This window comes from Vigna radiata, chromosome 11 (assembly GCF_000741045.1).
Source record: "Vigna radiata var. radiata cultivar VC1973A chromosome 11, Vradiata_ver6, whole genome shotgun sequence".
NCBI classification, from domain to species: domain Eukaryota; kingdom Viridiplantae; phylum Streptophyta; class Magnoliopsida; order Fabales; family Fabaceae; genus Vigna; species Vigna radiata.
The window spans coordinates 17,585,033-17,611,005 of NC_028361.1; the positions used below are offsets into that span (position 1 = coordinate 17,585,033).

The following is a 25,973-nucleotide window of genomic DNA, read 5'->3' on the forward strand; positions in this document are numbered from 1 at the left end:
CTCCATGACCTAATTGCGCCTCCCTTTCGTGTCAACGCCTCCAACTCGTAGCTCCTCTCCCTCATCAACCCTAAGAAGGGAAAAACATCATGGATGAAGATTGAATACCTAAAGGAGGAGTGGGAGAGCTTCCCAACACCCAGAACAACATTCAATAGCCTCTCTCACTCGTCATAGGTTGAAAGTGAAGTGTGGGAGGAAAAATATCTCCAAAACCTCACAAGAAACAAGTTTAAATAATCCATTTTAACATGTCAACGATGCCACCGCTCAATGCCATATTAGTACCGAGCTCTGTTAGTTAAAACACACAAGGAGATCTATGTCAAACCATCACTCAACATCATTTTTCACTGCTGAGCTCTATCCTGATGGAGCTCAGCCCTACTATTCCACCATTCGGCCCTAGACAATTTGACAACACTCTAAATTTTAAGCACTTATGTGATCCCAAAAACACCTAATGTAAGTATTAGCTTCAAATTAATATTTTCTTGTTCTAAAACATGTTTTTTTTTAATTCTTGTTTGTTTTCTTTAAATAGAATTATTTCCTATTAATTTATTTTACACTAATAAACAAAAAATTTAAAATAAAGAAACATAAAAGAATTAAAATACAAAATAATATAAAAATACATTAAATTTGAAAATAAAACAAGATTTAAAACTAGAAAAAAGATTGATTTATTCGTGACAATAAACATAAAAACCAAGTAAAAATAGAGATTATCACAACAAATAACTAATTTAATCTTAATTAAATACATCAACATTAAAAACTACGCCTATATAATTATACTAAATATTTCAAAATAAAATTTTATAAAACATTTTACCTAAATAAAATTAAGTTAGTCTCTATTTACAAGTAGTATATATAAAATAGTTAATTTATATTCTCTTATTAGGATTTAAAGTGATTGTTTTTTTTATAGGTGATAATGTTTATGAGAATTAAAACACAAAAAAAATATTTATTTGAAAAACACTTTTTGGTATTTAAATCAAGTCACTTATATAAGTGTGTGGTATAAGTGAGTATGAAAAAATGTACTTTGTTTCTTAGAAAAATAAATTTTATTTATATTATGAAATCTGTTATATAATATAAAATATTATAAATAATAAAAACTTACCACAAGATAAATTAACAAAGTAATAACATGAATGTAGTGTAAAACTAGATTAACTATATATCGTTTTGTAAAACTAAACTAACCATAATTTATAGTGTTAATATTTGGTATAAAAGGATATTAATGATATTAATATATCATATCATATAATTAAATTACTAAAATTTGATTAGAGAGTAAGTGAATCAAGAATTATCTTCGTTACAAATGAATTTTGATTTGACCGTACTCTTTAAATATATTTATTGGACTATATATATACAGACATTAAATAATATATCAAAATTGAAATTAAATAAGAAAAAAATGTTATTTTTTAATTCGAAAAAGTTTTTGTGTTAAATTCTAACAATATAAGAAGACATCCATTAACATCATTTTCACTCTGGTATGACCTCCAGCTGGCACTCAGAAAGACCGAGTTTTCTTCCCTTCCCTCCATTTTCCAACATGTCATTAAATTAAAATTAAACAATAAAAATAAAACTAATGGCAAAACCACAGTTCTACAAAACTCTCAGGGGCATTTTCGTAACTCCGAACTTCCGCGTAACTTCCTTCGCCTTTCCTGCGTCAGAACGAATCTCGACCGTCGGATCCATCTCCCAGATCTCGAAACCCTAGACCCCTCGAACATGCAACGTTTTTATAAATCGCAATTCAAACCCTCTCTCTCTTCCCCCATCTTCTTCTTTTTCTTCTTCCCTCTTCGTTTTTATTTCGTTTGTGTTATTTTTCCTAGCCAGCCTTCGTTTTTTTTTTTTCTGAAGTGTGCGTTTTGGGTGAGGGTGAAACGCAGAGGGTTCTGTCGTTTGGATGGAGAGAGTGGCATCTTGGGCCGGAACGACGTTGTGCGAGAAGAGCGTGTACGTGAGCTGGGAGGAGGTGCCGGTATCGAGCGACAAGGGGAGGAGGGAGGTTCACTACCTGCTGAAACGACGCGGCGGTGCGGCGGATCTGGCCGTCGTTGGAAAAGAAAAAACCCTAAGACACATGTCCTATCGCTACGCGATTCGGAACCCGTCGTTGGGGCCTTACGTCAAGCTTAAATCGCGAAGAGAGGTTGTGGATTGGCTAGACTCGGTTGTTTCAGGTTCGCTGTCCTTCTCACGCTTATGATTCTTCTTCACCTTCTCCTTTTTAATTGAAATTGAAAACAAGTTTCGGTTTTTCGTTTTCTTTTAATTTGCGAAATAAGATGGTAAAGAAGCTCGTGTTCTTCACAAATTTTTGTAGTTTTTGGTTGCTTTTGGTGGTCTCTCACAAATTTAGGGGTTCTGATGTAGGACTCTGGTTTGAGTGAGCTACACTTCTGGGCTCTTTCGATTTAATGAGCTGAGAGAAAAAAAAAATTCTTTTTAATTCCCTCGCGTTATTTGATTTTAGTTTTCGTATTGGTTTTTCGGTCTGGTATGGATTGGTTTGGTTTTGGGATCTGAGGTTCTGGAAGGTGTTACCAGGGCGAGATTTCCTCGATCTGGATCTGAAATTACGTGGTTAATTTATTTATTTGTTCTACCCTGGAGAATTTTCTTTTATTTTTTATTTTTGGTTTTCTATGGTTTGAATATCCTACCATCAGAAAAGTGTCTTTGGTTAGTTCTACTGGTTTTCTTATACTGTATATTTTCCTTTGGTAATTGAAATTGATTTTGTTGTATTTGCATTAAATCCTTCAGATTCGCCTTCTGGAGATGCGGTTATGGTGGGAAAACATGGCTGTGAATCTGAAAGTGGAGCCTTGAAGGTATTGACTATATGCTGATATAACGACTCCTTTGTATCCTTATGTTGGTATTTGTGGTTATTTTTCTGCTTTTACTCTTCGTTTTCGGTTCTTTTCTGATTATTTTTTCGTGTAATTCAGGATACTCAACTGCAGAAAATGCAAAATTGTTCAAAGGAGTTTTCATGGATAGGGTTTCCATGGACGTGTAGGAAAAGAAGAAAGCACTATCAGGCCTATAAGAGGAATGGTTTTCAGATATCCGTGAGTGTCGCCCTCTTGTTTGCCTTTCTTATTTATCCTTTATTTTTAGCCATGCATGACTCGTAATCTGACTCTGGCAAATTTTTGCGGTGTTTTTAAATGTTTTCAGGTTCATGATTTTGTATTTGTTCTGGCAGAAGAGAACAAGCGTCTAGTTGCCTACTTGGAAGACCTATATGAGGATTCCAGAGGCAACAAGATGGTTGTGGTGCGCTGGTTTCACAAAATTGATGAGGTTGGTATTGTTTTGCCTCACAGTTTTAGTGACAGAGAGGTTTTCTTTTCTCTTTATCTTCAAGATCTGAGTATTGAATGCATAGATGGATTGGCTTTCGTCCTCAGTCCACAACATTACGAAAAGTTTCGGAATGAGGCCCGACGAACCCACTTGGAACCATTCGTGTGCATCCACCAGTTTGATAATGATGATGTGAAACCCTTTGATATAACACAAATTAAGGGTTATTGGAAACAGGAAATACTCAGGTACATGTATACCCAATTGGACTCAAAGTGTAGTGGGAGTTCTGGGCAATCAGATGATGTTCCGGAACTGGATGAGAATCATATGTCAACTATTTCGATCAGACCTAAGAAGAGGCTACGCCTTGCCAAAGATGATGCCAAAGATGCAATTGATTTAACTGCCCTTAAATTGGAAAATCTGAATAACATTAAGAATAATACCAAATTCAGTTCTGGAAACAATTCCTTGAAGCTGGTCGGGCACAGAAACATGACAGCAACGATTAAAGGGACGAATGACCATTCTTCTCAGCATTTACTTGTAGGTTCCCAAGTCGAGGTCCTCTCTCAAGATAGTGGGATGAGAGGATGCTGGTTTACAGCTTCTGTCGTCAAGAGACACAAATACAAAGTGAAGGTGCAATATCGAGACATTCAAGATGCGGTTGATGAAACCAAGAAGCTTGAGGTACGTTGAAACTATCTGTCTTTGTACTGGTTACCGGAAAAACATTTGTGTATATATGAGGAGTATAATATAATCATTTTTTTTTTGTTCTTTGGTTAAGGAATGGGTTCTAGCTTCCAGAATTTCAGTGCCTGATAGTCTGGGTCTTCGAATGCATGGGAGGACGATGGTCCGGCCAGCTCCATTGTCCAACAAACGCGAATTATCCTGGGTTGGTGATGTTGGTTCCGTTGTTGATGCCTGGTGGCATGATGGATGGTGGGAAGGATTAGTTGTTCAAAGAGACTCCGAAGCTAATTATCATGTTTATTTCCCAGGTATGGATCTTTCTTTACACTTTCGATGTTTTTCATCTTAAATGGTTTTTGTTAGTATTTGATGTTCACATAATATTAGGTTGTTTGACTTAATTACTATGTGTAATTACGATTGATCCTTATTATAATGTCTTTGCAGGGGAAAATGTGGTGTCAGTATTTGGTTCTGGTAACTTAAGACAGGCTCAAGATTGGGTAGGGAATGAGTGGGTGAATGTGAGGGAAAGGCCTGATCTGGTGGCGTCTGTTTTATCAAACTTGAAAACAGCACAAAACTCGTCCAAATCCAATGAAAACAAATCAATCGCAGGATCAACTAGAGATGGAATACAACATAAGCCATCAGATACTAGCTTGAATTCTGATAGGGATAGACCAAAAAAGTCCGTAGACCTTTTGAAGGATGATTTGCTATTGCAGTTAAGGTGGATGACCACCAGAAAGAGGAGACATGGTAGTACCTCTTATCAGAAGCCACGGTTCACTGAAAGCCATCGGAAAAGGTCGCCAAAGGTTCTGAAATCAAATGCTCCTGACAGGTTTGTGATCCCAGCATCATTGAAAGTTGATCATGATGACTGCAAGTATGGAGGAGGGGATCCTTCCATTTTCACTTCTTCAGTTGTGCCTTCTTTAACTAGCATGGTTATGTGTAGGTGATTCCATTGATTCATATCTTAGTGGCATCCTTTCGATGCCTATCAAGCCGAGATTTTCATCTAGGGTTTCTTCATCCATGTTAACATAGAAAATTTACCTTAGGTTAGCCCTTTTCTTCCCCACCTTTCATTAGTTTGTTTGTGGCATCGAAGCTTCATTCCAGTTGGGTGTTTGAATCCGAAGAGAAGCAGCCCAAGGAGGCAAGGATGATGCATACAAGTTTTGGCGTAGGAAAAGTGTAACGTAGTGGAATAACTGAGGATGGCTCTGACTTATAGGATAGATAAAAGGATCCAATGTAATGTAATTTGTGTAACTTTCTGCTATAAGAATTGAAATTTGGCTTGTTCTTTTATATTTATTTTGAGCTGAATGTTATGTTTTCGATTTATGAAGTTAGTGAAATTATTTTCACTGTAGTTATTTTAAATATTTACTAAATTGTAACTAGTATAACTTAGCAAAGAAGTAAAATATTTTACTAATTTAAATGGTTGGTTTCGGATTGATGAAGGTTAAGCTCAAAGGCAACTTAATTTGATTTGATCACTTGTATGAAGTAAAAACTAGTCAGTTTGGTTGAAATTAGCATCAGGTGGGTAACTTGAATTAAAAATAGCAGAAAAAAACACTATTATGAATGCAGAGTGGAATGAAGAAAAAAGAGTTTAAGTAAAAGTAATGACAGTGATTGGGAGGATATTTATGAGTCAAATTTATGTAAATTAGTAATAGCAGCCGCCTAGTAGAAATAAAGGAAGAGAATTAGAAATTAGAAAATTAGGAAGAGAACAGTTGTTCAGCTTTTTTGTGCCGTGCACGACTACATTAAAAGAACCATCTCGAAAGCGAAATGAAACCCTTTTATTTATTTATATTTTGTGTTTTTGGTCCACAAGGAGGAGCCACTTGTTTGACTTTTGGTAGGTCGTGGATCCAACGCTTACCACTAAGCAAGTAAACTTTTGGATAAGGGCTATCCTAACAAGGCCACCCTTCTATGTCTTTTCAAATGACATATATTTAATTCATAAACCATCTCTTACATCATTTTACTATCTTAAAAAGTAATAATTGGTTGTCAAAATTAATTAGGAGTATGTTTATAAATATTTCTATTAAAGAAAAATAAAAAGGAAAAATTAATCCAACTTTTCTATTCAAATTGAAATTATTCTTTTGTTTTTTGAAGTTTAATTTCTAATTTATGCATATGTTAATTTTAAGTAATGGAGATATTGATTTACTTTTTCTTCTATATTTTTCTCTCTTATAAGTGATTCTAAAGGATTTCTTTTTTACAAACATACCATATATGTAATTGTTATATATTTCAAAGTCTTGGTTAATGATGTTTGAGGCTATTTGGACTAGTTTCTTTATTAAAAAGTGCTCTTAGAAGGGAAAAATAATTGAAGAATAAAATCAACTTCACTTCTCTTTAGGTTAAAATTAGCTTATATATTAAAGTGAAACATAAAAATTTAGAAAACTAATATAGAGAGCTTTTACAATTTAATTTGTTCAAAAATAATTTAAACTTTAAAATATTGAATTTTGTGCTGCTGCTTCTTCGTTTGGTGAATTGTCTAATGACAACCTTTAGTTGGTGTTACTAATAGAGATTCTTTTGGTAAATGTTGTCTACCACCAGAAATATTTGCATATACTTACGGTGTTTATTAGATAGTTCTTTGCATATATTTATGGAAATTAGTAGATAGTTGTGGTTAAATAGTTAGAGGTTCCATTATTTTCTTATAGTTGTAACAATTTATAGGTCTAACTATTATAAATGGTCCATATATTTATAATTATTTATGTAATTATTTTTAAAGAGAGTTGGATTATGTAATTTGTTGTTGATTATTTTTGTAATTTGTTTTTTCTTGTTTGAGTTTGTGTACTGAATTTTGCATAATTAATTGTTGATTATTTTTGCATAATTCGTTGGTGATTATCTTTGTAATTTGTTTTTTTTTTTGTTTGAGTTTATATATTGTCTTTTGCAATCTATGTGTTTATTTTTTTTGTATGTATTAATTATAAGAATATTTATATAAAATGTTTTTCACTTATCTTTGTCCTTTCTTAGGAGTTAGTTTTGTGTTCACTAGACAATAGTGTTGAATGCATTTTTATATGTGATATTCTTAATGTTTAGTATATAATAAACAAGTATGTACAATAAGGACCGGATAAGCGCGGTGTCGCGCAGCCTCACTACATATCGGCGGCGGTCAAAGACTGGTCAACCAAAATAATGTGGCTGGAAGCCAGGAGCTAAGGCTCAGGGTTCCTACCTCCACAACAGCATCGGTGGACGGACGGTCACGGAAGATCATGACATTCCAGAGCAGTATCCCACGAGTCATGGCACTGGACGATCATTAACATCGACCGGTTGTGTCTGCATGACTGAAAGTCACTACGATGTTAGGAGCTAGGGCTTGCAGAAGATTGCCACCTCCACAACAGCATCGGTGGACGGACGGTCACGAAAGATCATGACATTCCAAAGCAGCATCCCACGAGTCATGGCACCGGACGATTGTTAACATCGACCGGTCGTGTCTGCATGACTATGGAAGTCACTACGACGTTGCAAACCAAGATGCCAGGAAAGAGATAATGGATTTCGGCTGACCGGTTAAATCCGAGATGGGTGTTAGGGAACAAGGTAATTAGAGTATGACAAAACATAATTAGAAGGATTGGGCCATAGATTGGGCCGTGATTAAGGATTAGGTAATTAAGGGCCCATGATGAATACTATAAATACAAGTCAAAGGTGAAAGGTAGTTGGTTACATTGAATGTTCATTTATTTTCATTAGTTATATCTTTTACCCTTTCCTTTATACTGACTTGAGCGTTGGAGTGTCTTTAGTAGGTACCCGGTTGATCTAAGTAAGAGCGTACGGAGTTGGCACAGGACTGGAGGATCGTTTGCACGGGTTACCCAGAGATTTCGGAGGAGCGTGTTATCAGTTGAAGTTCATTCGGAACAAAGTATATTAAAGTTTTAGCTTTGATTGTTTTGCTTTCGTAGGTGAAATGGTCATGATGAAAAAACATCTCTAAGAAGATGAAAAAACGTGCTTTCGTGATCTTTAATATCCAACATGAATTTTTTTTTTCTTATTTCCTTTCCTTAAAGTTCCTTAGAAAAATAATATCCAAATTAACTTTTAATAGCAAGGACCACATAAAAGAAATGTATTTTAATACAATAAGAATGAGTAGATACGATAAAGGACGATAGGAACTAAGTCTTCAAAAGAGAAGATTGATATGTTCAACAAAATTAGAAGTAAAATAATTACATGTCTTAAAAATAAGACATCAAGGAAAGTCAAATGAAATAAATACTAGTGTGTCAATGCGATTCAAACTAGATTCATTATATATAATAAAATCTTTGACACATCAACTCTCTTCCAAACAACAATTGTATTTAATCACCGTGACAAAATAAAAAAAATACCATGTACCTTTCACAAGCAAAACTTTTGAAGATCTTCATTACTATATAGACTAAGAAAGTTAACTCGATTAAAGTTTATTATTTATTTTGTTTTTTTTAACATAATAATTATCTAAAGCTTTTAAAAAATTCATTTCTTGAAATGTGTTTCTTTTACTCTCTAAGTGGGTAGAAGCCATTTACCTTGCATAATTTCCATTAATTACTCTTTGTTTAAGGAGTAATGATATCATGAGATACTTTTACATTTATTAAGATAGAATACAAAGGTAAAATGTAATATTTTATATTTTTCAAGAAAGAAGAGAGTAAAAAGTAAGTAAGAATAATGTCAATAATGAATGTAAAATATTTAAGTACTCAAATAATTATTTTTCTTGTTTAAATGAAGGAAAAGTTCTTTTAATAACTTTTTTTTTTACCACTTTTTAACAACTCATATAAAGTGACATGTGATTTATCCGTTTCAAATATTTTTTAAAAATAAATTTAAACGGATCAATAAAATAGTGATATATAATTTATCGTTAAAAAGTTGTTAAAAAAAATTGTTAAGAGAAAGCAGTGGTAGCAAAAGTAGCATAGTGAGTCACAAGTTGTGCAGTGGGCTGGCTTGCTTAGTCGCTTTCTTGATGGTGAGCCAAGAGGCTCCTTAAACAGCATTAGTTTAATTGATTCATTGAATTAGCCTAGAACCTGGTTTAATAAGCAATAATTATGGTGAAGAAAAAAAGAATTAAGCAGTATGTGGGGCTGCTTCTGCACGTTAGTGAAAGAACAATCTCTGTCAATTTGGCATAGAAGCTTTTTCACTTTACCATACTGTGCCATTATGCTCTCTGTACAATTTTTTCTTTTTCTTTTTCAACCAACTACTTAACCATTGAGATGCAATACAAGCTGTTCATAGATCGTTTTCTCCAAATTTCTCTCTCCACACAATCTGTTAAATATATATATTTGTAAGGTCCTGTATGAATCTGTTGCACACCTAATCACAGGTATGGATTTGGAAGATGGTGCTAAAAGGAAGCTTGAGATAAAAAAATCAAAGGGTGGGAGTAGAACTAGTCTAGCTTCTATGGAGTCCTTGTCCATGCCTCAGGTAAATTTGTGTGTTAGCTTGGTCATGTTTTGGATTTGTAGAATTTTTAGGTGATATGGTTTGATATGGTTGAAACAGGTTCAAGAGGTTGTTCTCTCTGCAGACATGCAATGTGAAAAGTGCCAGAGAAAGGTTACTGACATTATTACAAAGATGAATGGTAAGATTGTTTGTTTGATTGTTTGTTTTGTTATATTCATTAGAACTGTTGCTTTTAAGAAGGTTGTAGATGTTTGGCAAGAGAAAAGTTTAGGTTGATTTTGAAGGGTCTGCATAGCAAAAGAAATTTTTGGTTGATATTGATTCGAAGAGAAAAGTATCCTAGGAAGAACAGGAGAATTAGATTCCCTTGGGGAAGTCATAGAAGAGAGAGAAAGAGAGACATTGTAAGAGGTGGTCCTTCTTGGTTTCGACCTAGGAATAGTCTGCCATATATGTTTTGGAAGGATGTGAGGGTAATTTAATTCTTACTGCATTTATTATTCTTATTAACTCCACCTTTGGAATCTTCTGTTCTTGATTGTTGTGAAAACTCTTGCTTCTCTCAACTATCCATGTTGTTGTTAATTGTTTATGGAAAATGATATTTTAACACTTTTTTTTGACACCATTTTGACATTGCACACGTGTCAAAATATGGTTAGACGATCTCAAATTAAAAAAACAAACTTTGATTTTTCTTTTCCAAAATGTATCCCTACCTCAACTTTTTTAATTTGAAATCGTTCTATCACATTTTGACACGTATGCAGTGTCAAAATAGTATAAAAAAATGGTATTAAAATATCATTTTCCATTCCTTATTTGACATCTTCTATGCATTCGACAACTAAGTTATAAAGTCACTTTGGCATCAAGACATAAGAAACAACAAAACCATCACATGCTTATGGTTTAGTCTGCCATAATTCTAATTCACCTAAACATTAAATAATAGAGTTTCATTTTCATATATTTCTATTCTTTTAAATCAACAAAATGTTGTTTCTCATGATATAAGTGATACTATAATACATTTTTACATTTATTTAAACAAAACAATTTCTTAAAAACAAAGAAAATAATAAATAAATAAATAAATGTAAAATATTTAGATATGTTAAAAATAATTATTTTTTTTAATTAATGCTAAACTCAATTCTTTTAAGATTGATTTGACTGATATAAAAAAAAAAATAGATTCTTTCAAGAACTGGGGTAATGGCGAAGGAGGCAAAACCATTCATAATAAGTTTGGTTATTATTTAGTATCCATAAGCCTATTAGGGTTAGATAAGGTTGGAAGCTAAGCCTTCAGGATGAAGAATGAAAATTCTGATTCAGTGCCATGCAATGTTGGTGGTTGGTTGGATTTTTAATATGGTTTATCTATCTAACCTTCAAAATATATCATCTTGACTTGATATATTAATTTTTTTAATACATTTTAAGATATCTAAATTAGTTTACATTTTGAGAGTTCAAGAGAGTAATAACACAAAAACAAGAAGATTTGTGAGAAGAAATATGTAGGCTTAGATGAGATGACTTAAGATACACTTAATTATTAATTTAGTTCATTAGTAATTTAGTTTTAATATGTAAGTTTTTGATTCAAGATAGATAAATTTAATTACTAATTTAGTCTTAATATACAGGTTTTTATTCGTTTTAATTTTTATATTTGTTTTTAACTTAAGTTTTTATTTATTTTTTTTTAAAAGACTCAATATGATGTCTTTCTTTATATATTGACATTAAAATATTGATCTAAATTTGAATTTTTCACGTGTTAAAATTTATATTTTTTTATTCTAAAATTCATTTGATCTTGACACAAGATAAAAATAATAATCTAAATTTTGATAAATAACATATTTTAAACAATCATTAAATTTAATTTACTAAAAAAATTATATTAATTTTATTTAAGAAATATTATGACTCAATTGAATAAAATAAAATATTATAATTGAATAAGAAAATCTCATATATAATCTAGTCTTTAGGAACTCAGATAGAGGCATTTTAAAGGAGATGGTGAGGGGTAATAAGTGAGAGAAAAAAAGTGAGAAAGAAAAAGGTTTAAGAGTAATCTTTTACAAAATTCTCTGCTTTTTTTTTAATCAAATACATAATCATTCAAATTTTACACTTCTCTTGTTTTTTTTCTCTATCATTTGTCACTTAGTTATCTTCTTTCTTTTTCACTCCCACAATTTATTTCACACCATCCAACAAAGGTTTGAACAAGGTCTTAAGTTCTAGTATAGTGAACTGAAAAAGCAGGGTTGGAAGACTATTCAAGATGATCATTTTTTCATAGGATCAAGAGATACATTTCCACAATTTAACATTGTCTATTGTTTTCACTTAGTCATTTTATCTCTTTCGAGCTTGTCATCTTTTTTCTTCTACCGTCTAAATCGGAGGAGTGAGTGTCTGCTAAAGACACTCCGACACTCAAGTCAATTTTAGATTACCATCAATTATTACAATTAAGTCTTAAATGTCCAATAAATGCAATCATCTACCTCTTTGCCTTACCTCTATATTTATAAGTTTCTTACTAGACTTTTGATTAAAGTTGATCCAATTGTAGCTTGATATCGTCGAAACATGTTTTTATATGGATTATTCTACAAAATGATCTTAGAATTAGATATTTCAACCTTTCGGTTTATACATTTATACTCTTCTCTGAGTTGCTTTCACATACGGTTGACCAATCGGTAAACATTGACCGATCGGTTCATACCATACAATCATCAATTTCCTAACATATTAATCATAAAAAAAATATTATTATCGTAATTTCTAATAAGTTTAAACAAACCAGTATATATTATAAAAAAATATTATTATCGTAATTATAAAAATTAGGTAAAACACCGTCCAACAAAGAGTTTGTGAAAGTCATATATATATATATATATTATAAAAATCAAGTAAAACACCCTTCAACAAAGAGTTTGTGGAGGTTATATCATATTCCATGTGTTTTTCAGATGTCATATTTGTTTAGATAATTTTCAAGAAAAAAGAATGTGTTTTATCTTATAAACTTTGTGAGAGATTTGAAATGGAATAAATATGGTGCTAACATTGGTAGGTTTTGTTAATCTTCAGCAGAGACAGAGTCCGTATTGATTAATGTTTTGGAAAAGAAAGTGACACTTACTTTCAAATCACCATCTATGGAGAAACTCAGCACTCGACAAATTACTCAGATCAACAAGAATTCACTCCCCAAAATTGCTATCATCAAACGGATCTTTCGCTCTTCCCGTCATTGAACAAATATTCATAATATTTTTGTACATTCATTTCACTATGTACATTCTATCAGTTTCCTCATTGCATAATGTGTTTGACACTGATGAAGTGTATTCATGACTCCATCTGATTTCCACTAAATTTACTTAGTGAAAAGTCAACAATATTATTTGAACATTTAAATATATGACTTGTTAAAGTCATAGATAGTAACTTTCTACAAATAAGGCAAGAAAAGTATGGTTTATATGTAATGCTGTTTATCAAATAACTTAAGAAAGAAATAAAGAGATTCTTTACAGATTTTATGAGCATTATTGAAGGCTATGCAAAGCATGTGCATGAAGAGATGCTTCTCTTGCCATGTTGTTTTCAAATGAATTAAGTGTAAAGGCAAAGTGACGGATAAAAGGAGTTATAAGACAAAGAACTACCTTATATAGCTTGCTCCAACTCCATGTGGAATCAGATTCCATCTATAAAAATGAATATGAATATGAATATAAGTTGATCCAAGATCAACATCATATTCATAATTTCATATTCCATATTCTAGAAACTCCTTTTGGCTCATCCAAAGTAAAAATCAATCGTGGGTTCCATCAATTCCCACCCCATGTCGGAAAAGGCAAGTTTTTGTTTTATCCCACAAAAAATTCTTCTTCTTTTAGGTCAAATGTTTTTCTTGCTTTCTTAATGTTGCAGCTTCCGTTTATACAAATGCAGTATTGTTGCATGATCATGAGAATCAACGTCGACTGCAATTCTTGTTGCAGAAAATTAAGGAGAATCATTCTACGGATGAAAGGTAAATGACTTAAATGAATGTTGTAATTTAATTGTTAAGAAGTCAACTTTAAATCTAACTCAACTTCTCGATGAAATTTATATCCACTTATATAGTATAAATTAATCTTATTTCTAGTCGAGGTGGAACTTCTAACATTAATTATTTAACAAGTGTTGAAAATATTTAACAAGCACTTATTTATTTGGTATTGAAGTAATAGAGAACCATTTGATAGAGAAGCAGCAGCGTAGGGTATGTGTGTTTGGGAGATTTGAAGCAGCTGATGTTGCAATAAAGATAAAGAAGAAGATGAACAGAAGAGTTGAGATCCTTGAAGTTCAAGAAATGGAAGCAGAAGGTGAAAACGAAGGAGAATAGAAAGCAGATAGAAGAGAGAATAATAACAACCATGCCATGCATGAGACAGTGTATATAATAGCTTAATTGCAAATGTGCTTGCTTCTCAAACTCTACTTGGAAATTGAAAAAAAGACACCATTTGCATCTACAATTCTTCGATTTATTTAATTTTATTTTTGTTACAATAAGTGGTAATAAGGTGTTTTTGTATCCTAAAAAGTATCCCAAATAAAACAAGTAAAATGCAATTAAATAAATGTTGAAAGTTTCAAATTAATTAGAAATAAGATTAATTTAAAATATATAAGTATAATTATATGAGATTGAATTAAATTTAAAGTTTTTTTATGAAAAATTTTTTTTTGTTGATTTCTTGGTTTCTTTGTCTGGTATGCTGCCTAATAACTTTTTTTTCTTTGCCTTTTTGGGCCACTCCTAAGTTGGGCCCATTTCACAAGTCAATGTGAAAGAAAGTCCATCCTAGGATTTGCTAATTACACCAAGATTCAAAGAAACAGTTAAACTGAGTCTTCTCTACTCTGAATTTAAATGTGAACTGTAAACAACTGAGTTGTACAAAAAATCATGCTCTTGTGCTTCAATTAAAGCTTTTTAAATCTAGAAATCCAATGCAACAAGTTTCCACAGTTTGGTTTACAAAACGTAAACGTGTGTCTGAAACCAAAAATCCTAAAAAGTGAAAACATCAAGTCTTTATCCCCAACTACAACCTTATATTTATTCGTAGCATCTATAAGTATAGATGATAACTCATTAGACCAAACTTAAGACTAGTTCTCATTGAATCTTAAACCGTTGAAATAAGATGAGTGATTAATTCATCCAACGTTAAACATAAATAAATTAACCAACTTTGAACTAAAAGTAAACATACATTAATAAAGATAGTATCGAATACAAGAAGTTTAAAGTAATTACGTCTCACTCCAACACTCAGAAGATTTAGTTCTTCATAATAGATAAAAATAAATTACAATATAAAAGAAATTTCATCTCTTAATTCTCTAAAAGTGTTCTGTTTAATATTATCAAGAAAATGTGTGAAGAGATTTTGTAAGGTGAGGAGTCTCTTTCAATTTATCTAAATGTCTTCTAAATAAGATCATTCAAAGGTTCTCCCATATAAAATAAAGGAGAAACTTTGTTTATATAGAATAAAAAAGATATTTGAAAGAGTTTATTAATTGGAAAAAAAGTCATATTTGTTTAAAGTTCACATATAGAAGAAAGACTTATGACCATTACAAAAATTGGTGGAATGTAATAGAAATGATTGATAAGAAACTATGAGTTGAGCAACCATTACCATTATGAAACTCCTCTTTAAGCTACAAGACACTATATTACAATGGATTCAATGTGTTTTATTCTTTCCTTAGTTTTGGTTTTTTCTTCTAAAACTCTAAACTAATCAAATATATAATTATATACAGCAATTTTAATAAATGCCAATAGTACCAAAAATGAAAAAAATCCCCGTATCTCTATTTTAGAATAACATTAATTAAAAAAAGAAGAAGAAACATCTAGAAAGCAATTTTGATGTGTCAAAGTTAAAAAAGAAAAGAAAAGAAGAATGTATGTTGGTTTCTTGACAGAGTACAAAATAGTGACAATGAAGGCTCCTCCGTATGACTACTTAGTCTAATTTCGTACTTTCCAACCAATTCATGGTAGGAAGGAAAACTCTGCATCTCATCAAATTCACTTCCTTGTATATATTTTGTATATATTGGGATAAACTTAAATTTAGAAATTTATTATTTTATTAATTTTAAGCCTAGTAATAATTGATTTGATTTTGATTGAAATAAAATAGGATGAGCAGTTATGATTTTGGTTTATCTAGGTAAAATATTATTTTTTGATAGAATAAGAAGATTTTATTATTAGGTAAGTTGACATTTTATTGTCAGTTTTTATTATTTGTAATTGGCCCAAAGTCCAATTTACACCTATTTAAAGGTTGCCAAAGTTTAATTAAAAGAATTTATTGTGTGGTCAAATCCACAATGGATTAAAGAGTAAAATTATTTGTGTGAGTCACGTTATAAGTGTTAAAGAGATATTTTTTCAACAATATTTTCATCTAGTGCTAATTAAATGTGTAATCTCTATATTAATATATCTAATTAAATTTTGGCTTTTTTTTACCAAAATAAATACATAGTATTTTATTTATTGAGGTGGAGAAAAAAAAAAACTCATTCTATAATCTCAACATCTCAAAAGAAACTAGGATTCAATCATTCATCAAGTAATACATTAAAATTTAAAAAAATACCAACTTTTCTCTATATTAATTTAAAGACTATAATTGTGCTGGAATGAGTGTTATGCTACACTACTTTTTATAACTTTAGTGATTATTGGTCTATCAATTGATTAGTTTTGAATTTCTACTAATATTAAATTTATTATTTTTGAAAAGTTGATAGATATTTAAGTATCTCTTGAAAAGCAATTATATAATTTATGCTTTTAAGCTGAAAATTAAGAACTTCTTTTTGATAATGTAAAGTGTTAATTTAATCAAAATCGAATAAAAAAATTTAAAGTCGCTTTAGGTCAATTTGTCATAAAAACATGAAAATGAAATAATACGACCTTTTCAACTTTTCCGTAATCTTTCTCACTCATATATAACTTTTCCATAAATATATATAAATAATAAAGCATAATTTTATAAACAAACAAAAAATTATTATTGAACTTACGCGTTTTCACACAGAACTTAATATCATAATTTACCGACTATATTATAAGTTGGATTAGTAATTTTTTAATCAATTTACTCTCCGTTATTCATAAAATGTTCAGTGAAATATTTTAACTTTTAAAAAACAGAGAAATTTAACTAAACGTTTTATTAATAAGAAGAATAAACGGAATAAAACAAATAAATAACATAAAAAGCAATTAGTTTTCTTAATTTAATATAAAAATAAACTTATGTATACATAAGAAAAAGTAATAAATGTGGAAATTGAGAAGAAGAATGATTATGACTATTGGATTTCCGTCTGATGCGTCTAACCAAATAGTCACACCAAAATAACGATTTATGTTTTGAATAATCATATTTTAACAATTTTTCGAGAACAGGACGTATGATCATTTTATTTGGTGTGTCTGAATTTATTTAAAAAAATATTTAAAACGTATTAATTATATACTACTGATATCAAAGAGTTCTAAAAAGGATAAAGATACTTAGACAACATTTTTTTGATAATATTTGAACATTATCATACGTGTCATTGTGTGATTGGTCTATGGTGGTGTTATTGTGTCATTTGAACCAATTATACAATGACACGTATGATGTTCAAATATTGTAAAAAAAATAATTGTCTGTGTATCATTACCCGTGTAAAAATGAGTTTTTAAAATAAACTTTTTCCTTATGTTTTGGCGTTCGTTTCTGTGATTTCTTGACATATTTTCTGAGAAGGTGGCAACTGAGAAGCAGCTATCCATCTTCCTTCAACACTTGACACGCCAACCGCGTTGAAGACTCTTCTCTTCTAAGAAAACTGTTGCAATCAACAACACCCACTAAAGAAAAACATCAAAAGGTTAAATCTTTTTGCAAGGAAAATATCAGTGAAATGCCAACTGGCACACTTGTTCTCAAAATCACCATATAAAACCTTCATTTTTCTCTCTCTTTCTTTGACATAGGTTCTCATTTTGAGCAAGCTTCTTCTGCCATTGCTGTTGACACTGTCATTGGGTGTGTTGTTTTGTTCTTATCTATGGGTAAGAAGCTAGATGCTCTCCTTGGTAGAACCTTCAAGGCTGCAAAGTTTAAGGCTATTGTTAACCTTGCCATCTCACGTCTCGCTGTTCTCAAGAACCAGCGCCAGGCTCGCCTTAGACATGCACGTTCTGATGTCCTTGAACTCATCCAACTGGGTCACCTTGAACGTGCTTCACTTAGAGTAAGATATTTTACACATTTTATATATCTTCTCTATCAGTGTAAAATTGTTTACCCCATCAACCAAATGACATATATGATATATTATCTAGATAACTTAAAACTGGGTTTGTTTTTCTTTTAGGTTGAGCATGTGATCAAGGATCAGAACATGCTGGATGTGTATGACAGGATTGAAGGATACTGCAACCTCTTGATCGAAAGGGTCCACCTCATTGAACAAGAAAGGTTGGTTTAAGGGTAATTTGTTAGGTGAAGGAATTCGTTTTCATTTTCTCTTGAAATAATGGGTTTGGTCTTCTTCTTGTAGGGAATGTCCCGAGGAACTGAAAGAGGCAGCGTCGGGGTTGCTCTATGCAGCATCAAGGTGTGGAGATTTTCCGGAGATTCAAGAGATTCGTGCCGTTTTGACCTCGCGGTTTGGCAAGGAGTTTGCTGCTCGTTCTATTGAATTGAGGAACAACTGTGGCGTCCATCCTCAGGTATGTATGTATATGACGTGAAAATCAGCAATCTTTGTTATTTTATGTCTGATACTGTTGCCTTCCCGCTATTTTGATTTGTTTCTTAGGAACTAGGATTTATGTAGAAGATAGAATGTTCTGATTTTAATTAGTTTTTCTCTGGACACTATTTTACAATCTCTTTATCTCGTTTTTCATAGATGATACAAAAGCTGTCAACAAGGATGCCAGGCCTGGAAAGCAGAATGAAGGTACTCAAAGACATTGCTTCTGAGAATGGTATTGTTCTGCAGCTTGAAGTAACTGCTGTTTCAGTTGAGGTATAAAAACTAAGCCAGCAACATTTACAGTTTCTAGTTGTATATATATTTGAAAAACAGCTACTTATGGCATCTGATGATAACTGCTCAGGAACAATCCGCAGTAGAATTGGAAAACCAGCATGGACCTGAGAAAGAGGAAGAGAATGAAAGCATTTTGCCTAGTAGAGGAAAAAATGAGGAGTTAACTGATTCCTTTAAGGGCAAAAAGAAGTACAAGGACGTAGCTGATGCAGCACAGGCAGCATTTGAGTCAGCAGCATATGCTGCTGTTGCTGCAAGAGCAGCACTGGAACTCTCCCGATCTGAATCACATGATCCTGATGATTATGATAGTCCAGGCCCTCAAACAAGAAAAGTGGAGGATGGACATGATAATGTGAAACATCAAAGAGAAAATTTTAACAAGGATACAGATGAGTTAAAAGGGTCAAAAGACGTTATAAGTAGAACTTCAACTGATAAGGTTTTGATGGGGGCTAATGACTCAGTGGATGCTGAAATTGAGGGTGATCCTTTTGAAGAGGAAGTAGTTTTTGATTATAGTGATGATGAGACTGATAACAATCAGAATAAAAATGAATCTTCCAAGAAGGCATCTTCAAGTTATGGTGCTGGTATAGATGTCAATTCAGGTTCCAGGAAACTAGTATTAAATACAGTGTCAGAATCCAAGATGCAGGGTGTGCCTCAGTTGGATTTGCATAAGAGGCCAATTTCAGTGAGGTCTAGATGAATGCAAAATTACTGTCTATGGTTGCATGTATGGCCTCAGGTTGAAGTTTTTCTGGTAGCTTAGCTAAGTGTGCTATGGATTGGTTCTTTAAATTTTGTCTCATGGATTTGTAATCAGAATGTCAATATGTTTTATATTGTTTAAATTTTTAATTTAATTAATTCGACGTAAAATTACTGTTGGGGATTCCCTCTCTTCTTTATTGCAATTACAACATAAAAGTTGGTGGACAAAGGAAGCAGGTTGATATTTGATCACACAGAAATATGACTGCAGAAAAAACCTGGGATGTCATTAACTTTAAATTAAACCATTTATCCATCTAATGGTATTTCCTAGCTCAGATTGACAATTTGAAACATAATACAAAGGGATATTCAAATCATGAACAGTTAAACTTTTGAAAGTTGAATCAAAATCTGTGTTGGATCATAAGATTAGAGCCAATAAAAAATTAACTTCAATATATTGCAAAAATAGTACGTTGTGTTCGTTTAATAATTTAACACTAGAAAAATAAAATCAACTTGAACATAGGTCTCATAACACAAAATTGCTAGTTTATTGAGATTGTGAAGTCTCTTTAAAATAAATAATATAAACAAAGCAATGAAACCAAACAAAGCTCATCTATTGAATGAGTGAGAGAAATAAAATAGCAATACGATCGAATTTGGTATAAAAACTGACTTTCATTTCCTTTTAACAATTATGCTTGTATGACTTATAAATTTCTTTCAATGGAATTGGTGAAAGAAAAGTAAATAAAGTAAAAAAAACACGTTAAATTATGCAAGTCAACGATTATACAATATTGTACCAATTCATTAAATAACTAATCAAATAGTATATTTAAAATCATACATAGTAGGATTTTCTAATAACTATACTCGAGTATACCAGGAAAACCCTGGGTAAGATTTTTAAGAAGGGAGCACGCAGTTTCTTCTCGAAAATGGATTATGAGTGCTTTCTGCTTAGAGTTAGTTTTGTTTCCCAGGATCTGTTGATGCCAATTTCATTATTCAGTAGATATGAAGTTCAACAATAAAGATAATGTTTTATGCCCTTGAATCATGAGCACCAGAATAGTATTCAAAGTAAAGAGGACCAATGCCTGGGCCAAAAGAGATAGTAATAATAATATATTGCATTAAGACGATGCTCTGGTGATGAGATAGGCTTGTAAAGTGAATAAAACCAAACTAGATCAGAATTGTAAAAACTCAATGCATAAGTTGTCTGTATTTTGCAGTAATATATACTGTGGTCAGAACACCAAATAATCTGCATTTCTTATTTGTTGATTTCCATAAATACATCACTGCCCCCTAGGCCGCTTCTTACCATTTTGAATCAGGTCATTAAACGACTGCAAACTCACCCCAACATCTTCATCATATTCTATTCCAAGCTCCTCCTGGAAAGTACATACAAGTATCAACATGATAACAGAAACATTAACAATAACGAATAAGATCTAAGGATGTGACTGGCCAAGAAAGAAACCTTAAATTCTTTGGGATCCTTAGGTGAGTTCTCAGTAAGGGTATCCCATAAATCCTTGAACATTCTTTTACGCTTTCTCCAGTGACCTATCATCTCTGACAACATACCCTCAACTGCCTTGCGTTCCTCTGGCTTCACCAGAGTAACACCTCCACGTAACTTAGTCAATTTCTCCTCCATTTCTTGAACCTGAAGCAGAACATAAAATGCAAAACATCTTAGTTGAAACAGCTAAGAACAATTCACCAACACTTCACTTTCAAGAAAAAAAAAAAAAAAAAAACACAAGCATCCACGTCAGCTACCTCCAATCTAAGGTTCACTTCTCTTTCAAAGATCTGTTCCAGTGTCAAATTTGATTGCAAGGACTTAATTTCTGCACCACCAAGTTACATTCATAGATTGCAAGATCAAGAGTTATGTCCACAATTTCAAATTCTCAATTGCTCAAAATCTAAGAAAACTAGAATCCAGAATGAAATGTTTCTATAACATAATTATTAAGCAATGCAGCAGTAATATTAAGACCATTCCACAGCAGTACTCTAAGAAGGACTTGTTTGTTTAGTCACAAAAAAAGAGTTTTCTATTTATTTTCTATTCACATAAAATTACAAAATGGCAAATTACTTCCTTTAAGTTTGTAGCCAAAAAATAAAAACTGAAAGTGCTTTCTTAACGACACATAACCCTTATCATTCTACATAATAACATTATATCCTAGGCATCCACATTGTGTCCGAATTTGCCACAGTCAACAATTCCACGCATTCACACAATCAGTGAATTAGAATTACTTCAAGAAGAACTACTCAATATTGAATTTCTATTTTATGTCTAATTTACCAAAGACAAAATGAGTTTTCTAATCTTCGTTTAACAACTCTGCTTCGCTAACTACATGATTGCGTGAATTAATTGACAAAACCAAATCACCCAGATTTAGTATACTCAATAATTCACATAATTGTTACAGTCGCCCAATCGAATCCTTTAGATGGAAATCAGGCAACTCGACACCAATCAAAACCAAATCTCAGATACATGTTTCAAGTCCAATTTATTAAAGTATACGAATCATCTGATCTTCTTTCAATGTTTCCGATCTGCTAACTAAGTGAATACACTAAAAACCTGTCTAGACAAATTCTGGTAAACACTTACAGCTAAGAAGAAAAATATAAAATCGGTTCGTCAATAAACCTTAAACTAAAGTAAGTTTAAGTTAATTTGCAAAAGCTCTCACATGTTAAGTTGCCTAAAAAAGCTTTTTTTTTTTCAAGTTTATAATAAACTAATTTAGTTTGTGAAGGTGCTTACTTAATTTTTTGTTTTTTAATTTTTAAGTTTATCTAAACATGTCCAAACTACATAAAATGTTGCTTCCTAACAAATAGGTCCATGACTATAGTAGAGTACATATACCTGCTTCAACCTCACTGATAGCCTTTTTCTGATCTTCTAGCTGTTTTTGCATGTCAGCATTCTGTTCCTTCATCTGGTTAAGTTCTTCATTGTTGGGAATTTGGAACTGATCTTGCCGCGCGAGATATATCTTCTGCTTACCGTACTCCTTGAACGAAATGCGTCCCCCATCCGCGAGGTTGTCCAACGCTTTCTGAATCGCCGCTTTCTTCAGGTTGAACTTCTGCAACGCATCAGCCACGTTCTGCGTATTCACCGGCTTGTTTTGCTGATCAAATTTCAAAAAAGTAAAAATCAAAATTGAAATCACCATTACAAAATGAGGCGATTTTAGTTTCAGTTTTAATTTTCTTGCTATAAAGAAGGCGTATCGCGTAAGATGAGTTACGAAGCACCAGATTAGTAACGGTGTTGTTGCTTACCTCGTTGACGAAGTTCAACACGATAGCTGTGAATGAAAGAGTGGGAGATGTTAGGATTTGAGGTAAGAACTGTGAAATGAAAGGTGTGCGGCGGAGATGGTACCTTCGGCGCTATCGGATTTTGGTGCCATTGTTCGGATCGAAGAAAAATTGGCGGGAAAATTCAGGATTTTCCTTTTCTCTTTTCCGCCAAAAGCAAACGAGGGGGTGCAGACGAAAGGAAGAATTGAAATGGCCCTGGTCCACGAACTACGACGTCGTTTTGGAAATCAAGGAAAAAATTACCGCTCTCGCACGGTATCGAGAAAAAAATAAAAGGTACTTACTTAGATTGGTCGTTTTGATTTTAGTCTTTTTTTTTCTAATTTTTGTAAAATGGTTTTGTTTCATTTTAATGGCTGTGGCTAAAAATATTTGAAAAGTTTATTGTATGAGTATTTATCTAACTATCTTATATTAATTGTAGGTCCATTAGTTTTATCATATTTAACTAATCATCCAAACATATTAAACAGATTAATAATCAAGTTTAATAGAATTGTGTTGATATTATTAGGCCGCTCTTAATTAAAGATTATCGTAAAAGAATCTATAAAATCAAGTTAAAGGTATCACTAGTGCAAAAAAATTTATAATGTCACAATCACCATGTCACAAGTAATAAATTTTGACCTTAAAAATGTGTGATGACAATTTTGTAAATATTTCATCCAAATTAATGTCTAACTTACTTACAAAAGACATCAATTAATCATTTAACGTTTGTTGGCCATAGAGCCAATGTTAAATGACTAATTAATGTTTGTTGTGAATATGTATGACATCAATTTTCCTTTTAAAGTCACTGTCCTCATCCTTCTCTTTCATGTTTGTGTGAAACCTCCCACAAAAGTACAGCGACAACGCTAAACTCGTAGGAGTAAGTTCTTCAACTCATTTCACTTTATCTTGTCATTATGGTGGTCGTTTGGGTTGAAACTTTCATTCTTCCCGATTACATTTCTCATTAAGGTTGGTGTTTTCATTTAGTAACCATTGTTGTGTATCCTAAAGGTTGTGCTTTTGCACTTTTAGTTTAACTTTGAGTTTTGTAAACTTCAAATTGTCATAGCTTTTGGCATGGACCTCGAAAGGAGATACTTTAATGGAAACCTATTTAGGGAACTAAATGGATATTTAGGGAAACATCCCTCTTGAGAAACGATTTGTCCTCAAATCAGAAATATATTCAAAGAAGCACAACTTTGACTTATTGCTTTCCTCCTGGATAAAAAATATATTTATAATAATCATCAAATATATTTCTAATTAGTATTGATCCAACAGAGAATTTTTTTTTTTTATGTAAGTAACTTTAGAATAAGGACTTCCCTTCATCATACTCCAAAAATGAAAGTTGTTGGAAATATGGTGATGAACACGCTGGCCATTGTTGAAGGTGTTTTTTTTTTGTTTGGAATTTTCAAAAATCCATAGTTTAAGGCTTTTTTTATTTTATTTGTATTTTTCACCAATTCTTTTATACTTTACATTTTTATTTTAGATACACATACTATTTTTAAAATTTTAGAAATTTTTGTGGTGTATTCTTGCATTGTATATTGATTTTTCATGGTTTTAGTGAAGAAAAATATTGATCGATTGGGATATGATGTCTTCACTACTAGCCATTGAGTGAAGCCTTACTTCCACCACTTGATGATGCATTTCACATGGCGTTTCCCCTGTTGGAACATGACTTTGAGACATATGACAATAATGTGCTATCCACATACCCTTCACCTTCATTTCCTAAAAACTTCTTAAATGATGAAATGATAATAACTCCTAACATTATTACCTTATTATTCAAAGGATAAAACACAACTCTAAAGAAGGAACAAAGAAAGCAGACACAAGGGAGCAATTTATAGAGGGACCAGGGTCAAGGTAGGTAAATAATCATCAAACCCCAATCGTAGGATCAATTGTAGGATCAAACATCATCCAAGAGTGAATGTGTCGTGACACTTTGCATCACTATGAAAGAACAAAGTTGACTTGAGTGCATGACCCTTCGAATGCACCCCTTGGTGGTTGGCCTTCTCGAACCTAGGGGACCAATATGCATAGGGATCCAAACAATCAAGATGGCGAGGCAAGCACAAACCAAATTATGTTTTTTATTTTTTTTGCAAACCCTTGTACAAATGTTTGTCTTATACTCGGGCCTGGGGAGCCAATGTTTGTTAGAACCCTCGAGCATGATCAAACTCGAACGATCAAACCTTAAATCGAGAACTTTCAATTATCGACCCTTAATATATTAGTGTAAGCAGACGAAGGCAAGTGTCCACCCGATTAAAAAGACGTTCTTGGTGGTACCGAATGTTATAGTCAAAAAGTCGTAAAGATAACAAGGTTAAGAGCATAATCCAAGAATTACCCTCATAAAGTTATGATGTCATTGAACTATAATTAGACCTCCTAAAAGATAAAAGTTCATCAAAGACACTATAAATATAGGACTTAGATAAGTAGTTAATACTTTTTCATCACCTACATTTATTATATTAAGTATCCTTTATAAATATCTTGATAAATTAATAACGATGAAGAAACTCACAAGTTAAATATGGACTATCATATAGAAAAATAGAAGAGAGTTTTGAAAACTCGCCTAAGATAGTTATGAACCTAACAAAAACATTAAGTATTTACAATTTTTATTTAATTATATCATGTTATTTTTTTTTTTTAATTTCAATAATCTAATTCTTCTTTTTATTGGATCATCATTTTATTGAAAATCCAATAAAACAATTTTTTTAATAAAAATTCAATTAAAAAGATTTAAATTTATTATTAATTTAAAATTTAATTAACCTAATTAAAAATGTAAAATATTCCGTGGAACAAACAAATAAGGGAATGATGAAATATAATGATACAAATACAATATGTGAAAAATTGATTTGTAAAATTTGTAGTGTGTTGGTAGTTATTTAATGTAATTAACCTAACTTTATTTTAACTATAGATAATAGAAATTGTTATCTTTACACAATAATAAATTAGTAAAATACCAGGTTGGCGTCCACTATATAAAGTGTGAAGAG

The 25,973-nt window shown here is 31.9% G+C and overlaps 5 protein-coding genes across 8 annotated transcripts; 4 read left to right on the top strand and 1 right to left on the bottom strand.

Moving 5' to 3' along the window:
• Positions 1-1,810: 1,810 nt before the first annotated feature.
• LOC106777733 lies at positions 1,811-5,400 on the top strand. The gene is made up of 6 exons (XM_014665460.2): positions 1,811-2,231; positions 2,818-2,885; positions 3,006-3,128; positions 3,238-4,062; positions 4,163-4,379; positions 4,519-5,400. The coding sequence occupies exons 1-6, from the start codon at positions 1,955-1,957 to the stop codon at positions 5,037-5,039; spliced, it is 2,031 nt and encodes a 676-aa protein (XP_014520946.1). The 5' UTR covers positions 1,811-1,954; the 3' UTR covers positions 5,040-5,400.
• A 3,889-nt stretch (positions 5,401-9,289) lies between these two features.
• On the top strand, positions 9,290-13,104 carry LOC106777411. 2 transcript variants are annotated; one of them, XM_014664997.2, is made up of 3 exons: positions 9,290-9,630; positions 9,709-9,790; positions 12,742-13,104. In XM_014664997.2, exons 1-3 carry the CDS (start codon positions 9,529-9,531, stop codon positions 12,903-12,905), a joined length of 348 nt encoding a protein of 115 aa, XP_014520483.1. In that variant the 5' UTR covers positions 9,290-9,528; the 3' UTR covers positions 12,906-13,104. The 2 variants fall into 2 exon arrangements, with proteins under 2 accessions (XP_014520483.1, XP_014520482.1); XM_014664996.2 differs by having other exon boundaries at positions 9,299-9,630; positions 12,739-13,069.
• Positions 13,105-13,375: 271 nt separating this feature from the next.
• Positions 13,376-14,214, top strand: LOC106777466. 3 transcript variants are annotated; one of them, XM_014665046.2, is made up of 3 exons: positions 13,376-13,513; positions 13,612-13,693; positions 13,896-14,214. In XM_014665046.2, the coding sequence occupies exons 1-3, from the start codon at positions 13,502-13,504 to the stop codon at positions 14,051-14,053; spliced, it is 252 nt and encodes an 83-aa protein (XP_014520532.1). In that variant the 5' UTR covers positions 13,376-13,501; the 3' UTR covers positions 14,054-14,214. The 3 variants fall into 3 exon arrangements, with proteins under 3 accessions (XP_014520532.1, XP_014520533.1, XP_014520531.1); XM_014665047.2 differs by having other exon boundaries at positions 13,911-14,214; XM_014665045.2 differs by having other exon boundaries at positions 13,380-13,513; positions 13,890-14,206.
• Positions 14,215-17,676: 3,462 nt separating this feature from the next.
• Positions 17,677-19,719, top strand: LOC106776964. The gene is made up of 5 exons (XM_014664447.2): positions 17,677-18,000; positions 18,124-18,227; positions 18,310-18,481; positions 18,664-18,783; positions 18,875-19,719. The coding sequence occupies exons 1-5, from the start codon at positions 17,815-17,817 to the stop codon at positions 19,517-19,519; spliced, it is 1,227 nt and encodes a 408-aa protein (XP_014519933.1). The 5' UTR covers positions 17,677-17,814; the 3' UTR covers positions 19,520-19,719.
• Positions 19,720-20,567: 848 nt separating this feature from the next.
• Positions 20,568-23,143, bottom strand: LOC106777311 (homologous-pairing protein 2 homolog). Its single transcript, XM_014664884.2, has 6 exons — positions 22,979-23,143; positions 22,876-22,901; positions 22,454-22,721; positions 21,334-21,404; positions 21,029-21,217; positions 20,568-20,939 (listed from the first exon to the last, which is right to left on the bottom strand). The coding sequence occupies exons 1-6, from the start codon at positions 23,004-23,006 to the stop codon at positions 20,841-20,843; spliced, it is 681 nt and encodes a 226-aa protein (XP_014520370.1). The 5' UTR covers positions 23,007-23,143; the 3' UTR covers positions 20,568-20,840.
• Between the last annotated feature and the right edge of the window lie 2,830 nt (positions 23,144-25,973).

Excerpts from the sequence above, each read along its gene's own strand:
- LOC106777733 (XM_014665460.2), top strand. The coding sequence starts at position 1,955 with ATGGAGAGAGTGGCATCTTGGGCCGGAACGACGTTGTGCGAGAAGAGC. Across the intron at positions 2,886-3,005 it reads CTGAAAGTGGAGCCTTGAAG|GATACTCAACTGCAGAAAAT; the intron begins GTATTGACTATA and ends CGTGTAATTCAG. Across the intron at positions 3,129-3,237 it reads GGAATGGTTTTCAGATATCC|GTTCATGATTTTGTATTTGT; the intron begins GTGAGTGTCGCC and ends AAATGTTTTCAG.
- LOC106777411 (XM_014664996.2), top strand. The coding sequence starts at position 9,529 with ATGGATTTGGAAGATGGTGCTAAAAGGAAGCTTGAGATAAAAAAATCA. Across the intron at positions 9,631-9,708 it reads AGTCCTTGTCCATGCCTCAG|GTTCAAGAGGTTGTTCTCTC; the intron begins GTAAATTTGTGT and ends TGGTTGAAACAG. Across the intron at positions 9,791-12,738 it reads CATTATTACAAAGATGAATG|CAGAGACAGAGTCCGTATTG; the intron begins GTAAGATTGTTT and ends GTTAATCTTCAG.
- LOC106777466 (XM_014665045.2), top strand. Across the intron at positions 13,694-13,889 it reads AATCATTCTACGGATGAAAG|TAATAGAGAACCATTTGATA; the intron begins GTAAATGACTTA and ends TTGGTATTGAAG.
- LOC106776964 (XM_014664447.2), top strand. The coding sequence starts at position 17,815 with ATGGGTAAGAAGCTAGATGCTCTCCTTGGTAGAACCTTCAAGGCTGCA. Across the intron at positions 18,001-18,123 it reads TTGAACGTGCTTCACTTAGA|GTTGAGCATGTGATCAAGGA; the intron begins GTAAGATATTTT and ends TTTTTCTTTTAG. Across the intron at positions 18,228-18,309 it reads CACCTCATTGAACAAGAAAG|GGAATGTCCCGAGGAACTGA; the intron begins GTTGGTTTAAGG and ends TTCTTCTTGTAG.
- LOC106777311 (XM_014664884.2), bottom strand. The coding sequence starts at position 23,006 with ATGGCACCAAAATCCGATAGCGCCGAAG. Across the intron at positions 21,405-22,453 it reads TATCAGTGAGGTTGAAGCAG|AAATTAAGTCCTTGCAATCA; the intron begins GTATATGTACTC and ends TTGGTGGTGCAG. Across the intron at positions 21,218-21,333 it reads AAGTGAACCTTAGATTGGAG|GTTCAAGAAATGGAGGAGAA; the intron begins GTAGCTGACGTG and ends GTTCTGCTTCAG.